This window comes from Heptranchias perlo, chromosome 32 (assembly GCF_035084215.1).
Source record: "Heptranchias perlo isolate sHepPer1 chromosome 32, sHepPer1.hap1, whole genome shotgun sequence".
In the NCBI taxonomy this organism is placed as follows: Eukaryota; Metazoa; Chordata; class Chondrichthyes; order Hexanchiformes; family Hexanchidae; genus Heptranchias; species Heptranchias perlo.
The window spans coordinates 15,416,300-15,432,650 of record NC_090356.1 but is presented as its reverse complement, the minus strand read 5'-3'; the positions used below and the strand labels follow the sequence as shown (position 1 = coordinate 15,432,650).

Here is a 16,351-nt window from a genome sequence, read left to right as displayed (position 1 = left end):
ATAAATAAAAAGGGCTAGGATGTACCTCTTTCAGTAGCCTGAAGACTAAACATATTGGTGTTTGTTTTTATGTACATATTTTCTCTGTAATTCCTGAAGTTGCTCATTCGGGATATTGCCCTCCAGTACTTCCCCTAAGCACCCATTCTTCATGGGGGAGCATAGTCGGTGAGTGCTGTTTTTTTTTATTCGTTCATGGGATGTGGGCGTCGCTGGCAGAGCCAGCGTTTATTGCCCATCCCTAATTGCCCTTGAGAAGGTGGTGGTGAGTCGCCTTCTTGAACCGCTGCAGTCCGTGTGGTGAAGGTTTCCCCACAGTGCTGTTCGGTAGGCAGTTTCAGGATTTTGACTCAGCGACAATGAAGGACTGGCAATATATTTCTAAGTCGGGATGGTGTGTGACTTGGAGGGGAACGTGCAGGTGGTGGTGTTCCCGTATGCCTGCTGCCCTTGTCCTTCTAGGTGGTAGAGATCACAGGTTTGGGAGGTGCTGTCGAAGAAGCCTTGGCGAGTTGCTGCAGTGCAGCCACGGTGCACCAGTGGTGAAGGGAGTGAATGTTTAGGGTGGTGGATGGGGTGCCAATCAAATGGGCCGCCTTGTCCTGGATGGTGTTGAGCTTCTTGAGTGTTATTGGAGCTGCATTCATCCAGGCAAGTGGAGAGTATTCCATCACACTCCTGACCTGTGCCTTGTAGATGGTGGAAAGGCTTTGGGGAGTCAGGAGGTGAGTCACTCGCTGCAGAATACCCAGTCTCTGACCTGCTCTTGTAGCCACAGTATTTATATGGCTGGTCCAGTTAAGTTTCTGGTCGATGGTGACCCCCAAGATGTTGATGGTGGGGGATTCGACGATGGTAATGCCGTTGAATGTCAAGGGGAGGTGGTTAGACTCTTTCTTGTTGGAGATGATGTGGAGATGCCGGTGATGGACTGGGGTTGACAATTGTAAACAATTTTACAACACCAAGTTATAGTCCAGCAATTTTATTTTAAATTGTTCAATATGTATAAATGCGTAGGCTTCAAGGAGCTCTTGAAACATTTGCCTGAGGAAGGAGAAAATCTCCGAAAGCTTGTGAATTTAAAATAAAATTGCTGGACTATAACTTGGTGTTGTAAAATTGTTTACAATTGTTGGAGATGGTCATTGCTTGGCACTTGTCTGGTGCGAATGTTACTTGCCACTTATCAGCCCAAGCATGGATGTTATCCAGGTCTTGCTGCACGCGGGCATGGACTGCTTCGTTATCTGAGGGGTTGCAAATGGAACTGATCACTGTGCAATCATCAGCGAACATCCCCATTTCTGACCTTACGATGGAGGGAAGGTCATTGATCAAGCAGCTGAAGATGGTTGGGCTTAGGACACTCGCCTGAGGAACTCCTGCAGCAATGTCCTGGGGCTGAGATGATTGGCCTCCAACAACCACTGCCATCTTCCTTTGTGCTAGGTATGACTCCAGCCATTGAGAGTTTTCCCCGATTCCCATTGACTTCAATTTTACTAGGGCTCCTTGTGCCACACTCGGTCAAATGCTGCCTTGATGAGTGCTGTTTTCTATTATGAGGAGCATCAAAAAGATGCCGGTGCCTCTCTTCACCCATTGGTCACATATATATGTTTTTCAGGCTGGAGTTACTGAACAGTGAGAAAGAGCAGCTACCCTCGTTCATTTTCCCCTCTTCCAAGTCGAGGGGTGCTGAGGTCAAATGTAGTGCCAATCTGACTGAACTCACTGAACTTTCCATAGAGTGGAGATCATACCTGAGGCCTTCTACTCTATATTGGCTCAGTTAGATAAGAACAGAAGTATGCCATTTGGTCTATCAAGGCTGCTCTGTTGTGTTGTTAAAAATGGAAACTACCTTTATAATCCCAATCTCCCTGCCATATTATTTAACACCCGTACTCCCAAATAAGTACCTATCCACACTGAGCAGTGATTTACCAACTGCCATCAGGGAGGTATGTTGTATATTCTATTCAGTAGCTGAGAGAAGAGGAGTGAGCAAGAAAATCACCATGTGGTAAATGGTAGGTGTGAGTCCTGGTTCTCCACTCCATGGATGGTACTTGGGCATGCTTTCTGGTGTATACTCTTGCTCATTGTCCTCTCTTATTTCCTGCTGTTATATCAGTTATATAATAGATTATGCACCAGTGACTAGCAGCTATCCCTGAAATTATTTTGCTGACTGCATCTCTCCTGGCTAAATGCAAGTGTTTGATTTGTGGCCTGGGGTCAGCCTCTCATGATTTTGGATTGGAGTTGTTTTAAATTAGATAAGACCCATAAACTTCTTCAAGATTAGTAGTTTGTATCAGTTTCAAGTACCTTGAAGTAATCCATTAACTCCACAGATTGAAGACGACTTTTTTTTGTTCAACAGGAAGGATGGCGTACCTATAGGTTATAAAGGAAGTACGTTCCACAGGTATGTTTTGAAACTTAAGCCTCTTTTTAATTCCAGTGTTGCATTTTGGGATTTGACCTAGTTATACTACTAAAGATCAGCATCAATCACCACTCTCATAAGACCTTGGTTCCCTTACGAACCAGAGTGTGTCTTTATTTGCCCAGTGTTTAGGTAAATGTGGCAAGACTCAGGGATTCGACAGAGAACCTTTTGACACTGAATTCTGGCTTATTAGAATATATCTTGTGTCGCCATGTTCCCTCTTCATCTTTGATAAGTGTGAGTTTTGGGATTTTTGACCTTTTTCTTCACAGAATTTAGGAATGAGTTATGTTTTAAGTTGTGTTTTAAAACAGAGATTTTGCACAGGTTTAAAAGCCATAGGTGGTAGCTACTGAGGCAAAGGGTTTAGTTGTTAGTGGGCCATGTGTATTCAAGCTAGACAAGCCAATTTGTAGAATGTAATGACTCATGGTATACTTCAAACTGTGACAATGAGAGCCAATTGACTCATCCCAGGCTTGTTAAGCCACGATGGCCTCTATTTATTTGAAAATAGAAGGAGATGGTTTCTTCAGACCCACAATCCTTGAGGGAAAGAGAGGTAGCCATTTTTTTATATGCCTATTGTGGGGGGGAAGCACGAACAGGAAGGATTCAGTAGGACAGAACTCCCACTTGCTTGGCACACAGAGAAAAGAGACACATGGACAGCAGTCAAGTTTTAAACAGGACACTGAGTTGCAGGGTTGTGCTTGGAGATTAAGGTAAGATGTTGCCTAAAGAGACAAGTAATGTAAATGTAAAATGCCATCTGAAATTTGTGCTCCAGCAATCTGATCTAGGTTCACCATGAGATTTTTCAAACTCCCAAATATCCCATGAGGAAAAAAAGCACAGCTGTTTTATCATTTGAATCTTTATTATTATTCTGCTTTGCAAAGAAATCAAAGCTGTGTGCATCTGGGGTACCCCAACCATCAGACATGATTTAGACACTCCTGGTAGATATCTTTTAATCAAGCTGGTTTGTAATAATTAATAGTTAAAATTCAATAGCTAAACTTCAACGTTATCAACCTAGATATTGCTCCATATAATTGGTCAACATCAGTAGATCTGTAGGATATGTATTTTTGGCATCATTTCTATTTATCAAAGTTGCCATTGACCATTTCAGTGTCCAATGTTTTCTATTTTAGCCTTCTAACAAAACAAAGACCATTTATGTACTTTTCTAGAGTTTAATTTTTTAAACATATGTAAGTAACTTAAAGCAATAGAATGTTCTAAATCACAGTTTAACAGTTCCATGCTAATTTGAAATGCCCAATGCTACACATGGTGTACTCAATGCAAATGGGTTTTTGTTGGGGAGAAGGGAGGAAAAGGTAATTTTGCTCCTTATATCTCACTTTGATTAGATAGGAAATACTGATTCTCAAGTTTATAATTTAGAACATTTTACATTTGTGTATTTTAGGATACTTGTATATGTATAATTCAAAGATTTTTGTTATAAAATTCAGATCTGCAGAACTATTTTGTCATGTATCAAAAACAAAATGCTGGAAATGCTCAGCAAATCAGTCGCCATCTTTGGGGAGAACAGGCAAGTTAATGTTTCAGGTATAGCATTTCATCAGAACTGGAACAAAATTACAGATAAACAGAAGAAAGGGAAGGGGAGGGAAAAATCATACTAGAGAGGAAGTAAAATGACTTATAAAGTGCTTAAAAGGAAAACCGGAGAGAGCTAAATGGCTGACGGTGGTTGGAAAAAGCATAATAAAAGAAATTTAAAGGACACTGAGACAGTGACGAGCTGAGGCACTGGGGTTACAGCAGGTCTGAAATAGAAACAGGCGGAGCTGGTAAAGTGCTGGATTATGTTCCACTTTGCCAGGCCCTCCTGATTCCATTTCAGAGCTCCCTCACTCAAACCCAACAGCCTCAACTAGTCAGGTGTCCTCTATCGCTCAAGTGTCTTTCATTTCCTTTTATAATGCTCTTTCCTATCATCTCATGTTAATACCACATTAGCCATTTAACCACCTTGCTTTCTTTTTAAGTACTTTACAGGTCATTCTCTAACAACAACAGCTTGTATTTATATAGCTCCTTTTAATGTAGAAAAAATATCCTAAGGCACTTCAGAGACATAATAAAAAAAATAAATGCTAAGCCAAAAGAGATGGGTTTTAAAGAGGGTCTTAAAGGAGATGAGGGGATGGAGAAAGGCAACGGGGTATAGGGAAGAAATCAATTTCCCTTCTTGTATTTATCTGTTTTATTTCCTTCTTCTCCCTCACTTTGTTCTGTTCAGTTTTAAATGCTGTTCATCTGTAATTTTTTCCAGTTCAGATGAAGGGTTATATCTGAAACGTTAACTCATCTGTTCTCTGCACAGATGCTGACTGACATGCTGAATGTTTCCAGCATTTTGTGTTTGATTTCTAGCAGTTGCAGTTTTTTGCTTTTAATTTACATTGTTTTTCATGTCTATTCACATACCTTCTGGCTACAGTTTCAATAGAACACTTTTTTCCAGGGTAATCAAGGACTTCATGATACAAGGGGGAGACTTTGTAAATGTAAGTAACGTATTATAAGTTATTCTGCACCAGTAATAACCATCCTGCTTTCAGTATTACACTTGATGGTCGGTCCGTCGGTCCCGCTCGCTCGCATCAAGCTGAGCAATCCTGGCTGACCTTTCCCCTTCCCCGTATGGACACCAAAAGCATTTGTAACATTCACGGCTGTCCCAACGGAGCCAACTAAATCAGATGAATTGGGGGATTGGTCCTAGTCTGTGTAGCTCAGTTCTGTAGTAACTGACCCATCAGAAGGACCGCACTTGTCTTTTTAAAGGGAGGGAAAATCTGGAAGGTGTATTTCCTGTTCTAAATCCTCCCCATTTTATACAGTAAAATAATAATGCCACCAGAATTTTGTTTTGATTTCTTTTTAAAAAGTAATTTTTATTTGCATGGAGATCCTTAAGTTCGGGTCTCCTCTTGCTCGGTTGCTGCAGTGACATCACCAATGACTAAAACCCCATGGGAAACAGGGCTGTTCTGCATAGGAAATGATGTGGACAGTGACTTTGAACCAGCCTGGTGACAGCCCTGGAGCCATCCCAACCTTGAGAGACTGCACTACAGGCTAGGGCTGCAGACTTTCAGATTACAATGGTTTCCCACTGACTAATGGCTCTGCAGGTCCTCTCAGACCAGTCCAAAGTTGTGTCCTTTATTGCTTTCAGTGGGGCCTTTCCAGGATGCCTCCTGCCAGTTTTGTCACAGAACACTGAGGTGCAACAACATTTCACTTTTAAGTCTCAACACTTGTTATAAAAGTGTATTTTTTCCAACGTATAATGGGAGAGTACTTCCACTGAAAAATATATAGTCCTCTGCATGACTTTCCTTCCTTCGGAATTCAAGGAGAAGGAAAATCAGGCTGGGTGTATAACGCCCGGTTAATCCGCTACCGCCCATTTTGCACCTTCACCGAAATTGAATTTTATCCCCACTGTTTAGACTGTTTTTGATGTATTTACTACAAACAGAATACACATATACCCCTGGCTGGAATGTAGCCATTGTACCCCATTGAAGATACTCATGACTTGTAATTTCAAGGATATTTAGAGGAAGCCCTCCCATACATCTGTGGAAACATCTGCATTGTCCTGAAAAAAAAAAGTCAATGAAGGTAAAGGTTCTTGGAACCAGATACAAATGGACTTGTGCCCAGCACCTATTATGTGGTCCAGAAAATCACTAAATTTGATAGCTTTGGTTAATTATATCAATTACCCTGTGGTCTTCTGAGATCAAAGGGGCAACAGAGGTAGAACCCAGAGGGACTCTCTACTTCTTACTTATTCCTATTCTTCCGCATAGAGGTGAGCATGTGAATATTCTGGGGTAGACTCAACTTCACATAAAAAAAATTTGTGTTACAGAAGAGGGTACAAGTTCAGTATTAGGAGAGTTAATGAAGCATCATGTCTTTTATTATTTTGCAAACTGATTTACAATATTTAATTTACAATTGTAGAATTTACACCACGAAAGATGTGTATCTATATAGTGCTTTTCACAATATTATGACATCCCAAAGTGTAGTCACTGTTGTTTTGGAGGGCATTCAACTCACCATGCCTGTAGTGGTGCTAACTCTTCACCTGGAGCTGTCTACTCTAATCCCATTTCCTATATCATTTTATATTATTACTGCTTTACTGATACTTATCCAGTTCTTTTAAATTGTCAGCCTTGGCTCAGTGGTAGCACTCTCGCATCTGAGTTAGAAGGTCATGGGTTCATTCCTACTCCAGAGGTTTAAGCACATAATCTAGGCTGATACTTCAGTGCAGTGTTGAGGGAGTGCTACAGTGGCAGAGGTGCTGTCCTTCAGATGAAATATAAATAGCTGACCTGTAGACTTTCTTTGCTAGGCAACCACTAAATAGGTGATCATTGGGGTGTAAACAGGTCAGCTAAGGTGCGATGGACTTATTTGTGATGAACCCAGTAGCTGCTTATTTTAGAGCAGATAATTTTAGCAGCTGGAGGTATGAAGGAAAGAAGAATCTGGCAAAGATCAATGTCGGGACCTTTTTGAGACATTCTGAGCAGTGGGCATACCCCTAGTTCAGAAGCTTTCCAGAATGGACACATCTGAGGTCCTTGTCCCCCTGGTGTTGAACATGTTGCTGGTAGAACGATTGGGAAGGTCTTCGGGTGGATTATGATCATCGTCCTCCACGCTCACTTTTCGGATTGTCTCCTCTTGTCACACGTACAAAGGAGGTTTCGTCCTCATAGAAAGTCAACCAAAAGCACCGGAGGGCATATGCCAGTGGTGGGAAACAGCGCGATAAGTCCACTGCTACAATTTTAACTATGCTACTGCCCAGTTTCTGCTGGGCAGAACGAGTTAAAAGCAACTTTAATCTCTCCTCTTTCCTTCCCCCCCCCATCCCAAAAATATCATGATGAAAATGTGTTGCCCCATTAATGCATCACTGTGTAAACCAGGTTTGAAATGTACTGGTTTGGAATTGTGATATTTACATTGAATTGTGTGTACCTTTAAATTCTATGAAATAAATTATTTTGAAATTTAAAAAATCACTGTATAAACCAGACAGTTAGGCAGGATGGAAATGGTAGGTCCTCCGGCTTGTGGTGTTGGGAGGCCCAGGATATCTCTTTAGAATAGGGCCAATCCCTGTAAAAATGGGTAGAAAGGGTAGGAGAGGGCTAGTAAGACACAGCCTACTACCCGCACCAGATGGAAAATATGGAAGTGACTATTAAATTGCAAAATAGGTGGAATTGCCTATGTCTGTCATAAATGCAGCTGTATAATAGCAAAGATTAGTAGTAGCTAGATGCCCCCAAAGTGCAGTTAGGATGAGCATGAGAGTTTTGGGCATTCAATGCTATGGGGGCAGATGTTCTCCGACATAGAGAGATGCTTTACTGACCGAAAGAGGCATAGTTTGATATCAAAGTCATAGGTCCATCCTATCCTTTTCCTCCTTTATCGTTAAGCATTCTTCAGATATCTTATGCAAGTTAAGATGATTACAAGAGAAAGAAACCTGTTTGAACCTGTGGGAAAGTAACTTGCCACAGGTGTGACAGCCCAGTGTGTTTGCGTGTACGCAATTTAAAAAAAATTCAGGCAGAATCTTCTAAATGCTTGTTGGGTGTTTTTTGCACTTCCGACATGCTTAACATTCTACCCTGGTAGCAATTGCAGGACTAATTTGTTTTTTAAAAAAAATGCATGCTTCTTCTTTTGCGCTTGTTGATACTTTCCTCTTCTACTGTATATATCACTGTAAAGCTGCTAATATCTTGTCCATAGGGAGATGGAACTGGTGTATGTAGCATTTACAGAGGACCATTTGCCGATGAAAACTTTAAACTGAAACACAGTTCCCCTGGTCTCTTGTCCATGGTAAGGGAGCCTCAAGTTATTTCTGTAACATTCACTCCAATATAAAATCTGTTTTTGTTAAGGATTGAAACTCCAAAGCTACATTGAAACTTTCCATTTAAATGCTGCGATAACCCAAGTTTTTTTTTGTATTTCTAACAGGCAAACAGTGGCCCAAATACAAATGGTTGTCAGTTCTTTATTACATGCTCTAAATGTGATTGGCTTGATGGGAAGCATGTTGTTTTCGGTAAGGAAGCAGAAGTATTTCTTCAAAAGATTTTGGTAGCAGCAGTTGTTGTTCATTGATCTGGGTATGTGTGTACAGATTTATAGCCAATAGAAAAGCAAACCATTCATTAAATACAGAAGGATCAAATTTCCAGGTTTCTTATTCAGATTTTATAAATCAAACCTGGCAACAAAACTCTTGTCTTAGTGTCATCCCTGGCACAATCCTTCCTGGTAGCTAAAGTTAACTGGTCTGTGATAGATTGTGGGAGTACAAGGTAGTCCCAAATTACTGATAGGTGACAACCTGTTTTGGTATTGCCAAGTACCCCACCAAAATAGCCATTATTCATGTGCTCCCTTGCAAGTGAGTGGTATATGATGAAATGAGGCATCATAGTAATCCTGATTCTGTCATTATCCACACAAATGCACTTCCAGTAGGGCTTACTGGATAGTGATCAGGAGTGGGAACCCTGTTGAGGGTTGAGGCTAAATGTAGCACCCCTAATGCCACCAGAATCTGTTCTTGAGCAGGTTTAGTTTTATATATTAAGGTTATAGATGACTGTAGCACGCTACGGACTACATGCCAGCAATTTTGGAATTCACGTTCCAAAATTGCTGTCTTGATAACATTAGGAGAGGGTAGAGTGGCTTTTCTTTTCTATGTGGATTTGATGGAATTTGTTGATTCTCATTTGCAGAAATGAGAATGTTTCCAAAATCTTCTACAGAAAAACGTGTTAGGAAATCAATATTAAAAAATAAAATCTTTAGCATTTCTAACCGTACTTGTGCATTTTAACTCTCCTCCTCTTGGAGTTTTGATGTGATTCCCCACCTGAGGAGGTTGCCAAATAATCTGCTCCTAGGTCTGTGCCAATGCTATTCTGAAGCTGGCCACTAGGGAGTGTTTGAATGTTCTGGGTGGAGTAGCTTGCGCATATTTTCCCCTCCTCCCTTTGGGTAGAGCTTAGTTTCTGCTCAGCATAGATCAGGACAAGAATTCATAGTGTGGAAAAACATAAGTGCAACCACTTGGTCTGTTACAGATACATTGCACCATGAACTCCCTGAGCCACTGCACCTCCCTGTGAGATCACATTTAAAAGATTTAGATTTATTTATTCTTTAGAAACAGCTAATAATAGTGTTTTAAAATCTTATTTTTTCCAGGTAAAATAATTGATGGATTGCTTGTAATGAGGAAAATTGAGGTAAGCAACAATCTATTTTGGTAATATTTATAGCCGAAAAGCAAATAACGTAGCTAAGTTAAACATTTGCTTATTTGCTATGCAAACAGTGTTTAGGTACTGTGCTGCCAAACATTTTTGGTTTGCATCTAATGTGCACGTGTACTTCATCTAAAAAAAATTACATGGATTTTTCAGTGAGGATCGTGGGGGAGGGTGCAGTGTGGTTAAAAGGACCATTCTTCCCTGGTTTCGATAAATAAGATGCAGCATAATAATTTGAGCATGAAGTATAGACTGAGAAAAGGCCACTCTAGTCAATTGTACAGGCTGTCACCGAAAACCTATGTATGATTGTACTCATGAATTTTTCGCCACATTGTCTAATCCCCTGAGGGAGATAAAGTTTTGAGAGGATAGAACTCTGCAAAAGTCCAAAGAGTCCTTCCTGATCCCTGCAATTGATTGAGCTACATTAGGATATTAACCTAATATTACAACCAACTTTAACCGTAACCAATTGTATTCCAAAAATCACAATTTTATGTTCCAAGCAGGATTGGAGCAAGAGTGTTTCATAGCGTATTTGTTCATCTTTTTCTGTACTTGATCTTTTACAATCTTTCTCTTAACCAGATACTCATTCAATACCTTTTAAAAGAAGCTACTTTGCATAGCTTTTTTTTTTAAAAGTTAACTTTCCCCTATGTCCACACTCTGAATTATCCTCCGATTGTTACACCTCGTCCAGACTTATGCCTTTATCCAGAGGGTAGGTAAGTGGCCCGTGGAATGCTCCAGGTAACCAATTGCAAGGAGGTGTGTGGTACTGCCCGGGAAGGATTTTTCCACTCTATTTTCTGTTCTGCCCTTCTCCCTCCCCAAAACGATATCCTGTAGTATGTGTTTGTTGCACCTTGCACAGCACTGCAAATATACATAAGGTATTTGAAATATTTTTCTAAATCATGCTGGGAATATATATGTGTGTGTGCGCGGCTCAGAATAAAATATCAATAAGATTGATTAAAAATGGCAGAAAGGCTTTGCATTCCATTGTGTTCCATTCTCGATTCCCATCCCCACCCCCGAAGCTTCCCTCCAAAAATAATATATTAAAAATGCAGCATGGTACCAAAATTCTAATGGTGCTGTGCCTGTATGTGACATTGTGGGCATGGTGTCATAAGTGACTGATTAACTTAAGTGGGACTCCACCTAATGTTATGTGACCATTGACCAATGTATTGATGGAGCATAGAATCATAGAAAGGTTACAGCATGGAAGGATGCCATTCAGCCCATTGATTCCGTGCTGACTTTATGCAAAAGCAATCCAGCTAGTCCCACTCCCCAGCCCTATCCCCGTAGCCCTGCAGTTTTTTTTTCCTTTCAAGTACTTATCCACTTCCCTTTTGTAGGCCATGATTGAATCTGCCTCCACCATCCCCTTGGGCTGTGCATTCCAGATCCTAACCACTCGCTGCATAAAAAAGTTTTTCCTCATGTCACCTTGGGTTCTATTGCCAATCACCTTATATCTATGTCCTTTGATTCTTGACCCTTCCGCCAACGGGAACAGTTTCTTTCTATCTATTCTGTCAAGACCCTTCATAAATTTAAATACCTCTATCAACCTTCTCTGTTCCAAGAAGAACAACCCTAGCTTCTCCAGTCTATCCATGTAACTAAAGTCCCTCATCCCTGGAATCATTCTAGTAAATCTCTTCTGCACCCGCTCTAAGGCCTTCACATCTTTCCTAAAGTCTGGTGCCCAGAACTGGACACAATACTCCAGTTGTGGCCAAACGAGTATTTTATTAAGGTTCATCGTGACTTCCTTGCTGTTGTACACTCTGTCTCTATTTATAAAGCCCAGGATCCCATATGCTTTTTTAAACCGCTTTCTCAACCTGCCCTGCCACCTTCAACGATTTGTGCACATATACCCCTGGATCTCTCTGTTCCTGTACCCCTTTTAGAATTGTGCCCTGTAGTTTATATTACCTTTCCTCGTTCTTCCTACTGAAACACATCACTTCATATTTTTCTGCATTAAATTTCATCTGCCACGTGTCCGCCCATGCCACCAGCCTGTCTATGTCCTCTTGAGGTCCATCAACTATCCTCCTCATTGTTCACTACCCTTCCAAGTTTTGTGTCATCTGCAAATTTGGAAATTGTGCCCTGTACACCGAAGTCCAAGTCATTTTTTTATATATATATATATATATATATATATATATATCTCAAGAAAAGCAGTGGTCCTAGTACCGACCTCTGGGGAACACCACTGTACACCTCCCTCCAGTCCGAGAAACAACTGTTCACTACTACTCTCTGCTTCCTGTTACTTAGCCAATTTTGTATCCATGCTGCTATGGCCCCCTGTATTCCATGGGCTTCAATCTTGACGACAAGCCCTTTATTAAATTCCTTTTGAAAGTCCATATACACCACATCAGCCACATTGCCCTCATCGACCCTCTCTGTTACCTCATCAAAAAACTATATCAAGTTAGTTAAACACTATTTGCCTTTAACAAATCCGTGCTGGCTTTCCCTAATCAATCCATGCTTGTCCAAGTGACTGCTGGTTCTGTCCTGGATTATCGTTTCTAAAAATTTCCCCGCCACCGAGGTTAAACTGACTGGCCTGTAGTTGCTGGGTTTATCCTTGCACCCTTTTTTGAACAAGGGTGTAATATTTGCAATTCTCCAGTCCTCTGGCACCACCCCCGTATCTAAGGATGTTTGGAAGATTATGGCCAGTACTGCTGCAATTTTCATCCTTCCTTCAGCAACCTAGGATGCGTAGCATGACAGACATTTTGGTAAAGATAAATTTTTATATATTTTATTTATTTATATAGTATGTGTGTCAATGACTATATGTGTGCATATACACACGTACACATACACACATTCTCCCTATACATGCCATATCTTTCCTGGCCAAAAAATAATTTCTGAACCCCATAGAAAACTATTTATGTTCAATATCCTCGACACGGCAGTGGCCTGTATACCACTGGAGCCTGATGAACCTTCTCCCCTTGCTCCAGCCCCATCTCTGCTTCACTGTCCAGTCACACTTTGACTCCAGCCTAAATCCTCAGGATGACTATGGCAGTTTGCTCCTGGTCCAAGTCCCTGAACTGTGAAAACTCAGCACTGTCAACTGAACCAAATATTATCTATGGAATCGCTGCCACTATTTTACTTTTGACAGTGTGGAAACTACAGGCCTTCGACTGATGAAAAGCCATAGCAATCGATGTGAGCCCACTGACGTACAAGCAAGGCCCAAATTTCCTGGTGCAGTCCCCTTGTTGCATACTGATCTGAGTTCAAATTACTCGCATCCAGAACTAATTTCTGGCATTCCCCTCACCATCCCCAGCTCAGCAACTTTGTTTTCACCCCTCATATAACCCCCTCCCCACCATCATGAGCATATAATTCAGCATTTGTAACCCCAACAAGCTCAGGAGCATTTTGTTAACACCTCATGTCCTCGCTGAGCAGGATTTTCGCAATTTTTAACCCCAAACTGCACAATTGAATCACTTCATGTGAAACTGCACCTCCTTAGCATGATCCTGGTCGTTTGAACCATCCTTCAACTCAGCAGCTGTTGTAGAAAATTCCCCCTACCGAGCATGATGTTCGCCATATTCTGGCCCCCCCGGCCGCTCTGAGCAGCCCTCAACTGAGCTACCTTTTGGCTCTTTTTGTCACCTCACTTCTCCCCACTGAGAATTTTCAAAAAAAAAACTTTTTTTATTCAATCTTGGGATGTTGGCGTCGCAGGCAAGGCTGCCGTTTATTGTTCATCCCTTGTTGCCCTCGAGAAGGTGGTGGTGAACCTTCTTGAACCGCTGTAGTCTGTGTGGTGAAGATGCTTCCACAGTGGTGGTAGGAGCAAATTCTAGGATTTTGAAGTGACACTGAAGGAATTCCGATATATGTCCGTCAGGATAGTGTGTCACTTGGAGTGGAACTTGGAGGTGATGGTATTCCCATGCACATGCTGCCCTTGTCCTGGGTGGTGAAGGAAGATGGGTTCGGGAGATGCTGCCAAAGAAGCCTTGGCGAGTTTCTGCAGTAGATAGTACACACTGCAGCCATGGTATGCCAGTGGTTAAAGGGGTCGATGTTTAGGCTTGTGGATGAAGTGCCGATCAAGCGGACTGCTTTGTGCTGGATGCTGCTTTTTATGTGTTGCAGCTGCACCTATCCAGGCAAGTGGAGAGTATTCCATCACACTCCTGACTTGTGCCTTGTAGATGATGGAGAGGCTTTGGGGAGTCAGGAGGTCAGCCACTCACTGCAGAATACCCAGCCTCTGACCAACCTTTCCCCTACTATCCCTACCCCACCCACCAACTGAACAACATAATTTCCTTTGTTACCAGACCATCCCCTATGTCCATCCCTCGCCATGCTAAATATGTTTCCTGACTGCCTCCTCCATCATTCTTGGTCCAATTTAATCATTCCCACGCCCTCTAACAATGCTTCATCTGAATGCTGCACTCTGGTTTTGACTCCCCTTATGAAACTCCACGGGAGATTGACAAGTTTACTAAGTTTGTGATTATGAAAATAAAGCAGTGTGTTTTATAGGATAACTTTCATGTTTATTATCTAGTCATTTATATATCTTCTGCCTGCAGAATGTCCCTGCTGGACCCAGCAACAAGCCTAAACTTCCTGTGGTGATTGCACAGTGTGGAGAAATGTAGAGCAAACTGACAAAAGAGAAAAGTGGGTCTTCACCTCAACACCATTTATTAAGAAGTGTAAAGAAACCTGCATTATGACCCACATACTATTTGTTACGATGTTTATGGAAACTAGACAGTCCTTTGTTGGTTTAAAGAATTACACACGGCTGATCTGGGGTTTTGACTACCAGATTGTGCTTTTTTTTTTACCTGAGATGATCTACTCAGCTAGGAAATTCCTGTGCCATGTGCTATGCATATGAGATATTCCAAAACCATTTTTCCTCTTTTTTTAAATCAATTTGGTGTAGTTATTTGATGTCCCGTCTTTTTTTTTAAACCTGATCTTCTCGAGAACAAAAAGATGCACTGGTGAACAGCTGGATCCCAAATCACCCAGTTCATAAATCTGGCAACTTGTCCAGCTAGACACAAACACAAAGGGACTGCAGCAGAAAGTGACCTTCCTGCTTGTAAGTATAATCTTGGTTTAACTGTCCTTTTAATGACCAAGACTTCAAATCCTTGATTTTTAGATTTAAAAAGGAGTCTGCACCTACTGTCAAAATGGTGACTTTCCAGCTGTAGCAAAACGGAATGTAAAGTGTATTTCAGCAGCTCTAGTGAATTGTACTTTAAGTTGCAGCTTCAGTTTATATTTGCTTTTCAGACCACAGTAATTTCTTTTGAACCGTATGCGGACTTTGTATACAAATAAATTTGAAAGATATGACTTTTGACTGCACTGTTATTTAGTGATGGTGACCGGTGATAATTCCCAGTATTCATCATTTCATGGAGTCCTTTCTGTGAAGTTTTGAAACTCAAATACTGTATAAATGGGCAAACACTGAAGCACTTTGGATTTCATTTATTTCTGATATTTACAGCAAATGCATTCTCGCTCTTCGATTTGTGATTGAAGTACAGGCACTGATAGCAATAAGGAGGGATCTGCCCCCAAAATAACTGGGCAGAAAAGTTAACAAGCGGGCTGATAAATCAGTGGTGGGAAGTCTTCAAATATAAAAGTACAAAATAAATATATTTCCATAAGGCAAAAAGGGGATGCATCAAAGAATAAGAGTTCCATAGATAAATGGAGAGCTCAGAACTAAGCTTAAACTTAAAAGGGAGGTATATAATAAAATTACTGTTAATAATACTAAAGAAAACCATGAGAAATGTGAAAAACTTAGGGGAGATTAGAAGGGCTAGTACGGATATGAAAAAAAGCTTGCAGGTAATATAAAAGAAAATAATACTGGCCTTTATTAGCATATAAACAATAAAAGAAAGGTTAGAGAGGGTGGGACCACTCAGGGATGAAGGAAGAAGTCTAATTGTGGGGGAGTATAGTGTAGATATTAAATATTTTCTATTGTTTTCTACAAATGATGGTGGAAGTGAGACTTAGTGTCTTGAGGAAATGGAACGATTGTTAGAAATAACTGTCGAAAAGGAATTGTTCTAAAAAAAAATAAGCAAGACTCGTGGTGGATATGTTAGTAAGCCCTGATGGGATGCACCCTAGGCAATTGAAAGAAGTCAGAGAATAATTAAGCAGATGCTCTGGCCACAATTTTTCAGTCCTCCTCAAATATGCATATTGTGCCATGGGGAGTGGAGCTTAACCAATTTAATACCTTTGTTCAAAAATGAAGAGAAGGTTAAACCAGGTAACTATAGACTAGACAGAATTACATTAGTTGGGGACAAACTTTTAGAATCCATATTTCGAGATAAAATTAGTGAGCATTTAGAAATGCATGCGTTAATCAAGGGCAGCCAGGAGGGATTTGGTAAAGGCA

At 40.9% G+C, this 16,351-nt stretch overlaps 1 protein-coding gene across 3 annotated transcripts in view; it reads left to right on the top strand.

Moving 5' to 3' along the window:
• ppih (peptidylprolyl isomerase H (cyclophilin H)) overlaps positions 1–15,273 on the top strand; it is a 35,235-nt gene extending 19,962 nt beyond the window's left edge. For all 3 annotated transcript variants that reach the window (XM_067970468.1, XM_067970470.1, XM_067970469.1), the window contains 6 exons: positions 2,393–2,437; positions 4,971–5,013; positions 8,309–8,401; positions 8,543–8,630; positions 9,791–9,831; positions 14,490–15,273. In XM_067970468.1, coding sequence (XP_067826569.1) covers positions 2,393–2,437; positions 4,971–5,013; positions 8,309–8,401; positions 8,543–8,630; positions 9,791–9,831; positions 14,490–14,558 — 379 coding nt within the window. In that variant the 3' untranslated portion in view covers positions 14,559–15,273. The remainder of the gene's footprint in view (positions 1–2,392; positions 2,438–4,970; positions 5,014–8,308; positions 8,402–8,542; positions 8,631–9,790; positions 9,832–14,489) is intronic.
• Positions 15,274–16,351: the final 1,078 nt, after the last annotated feature.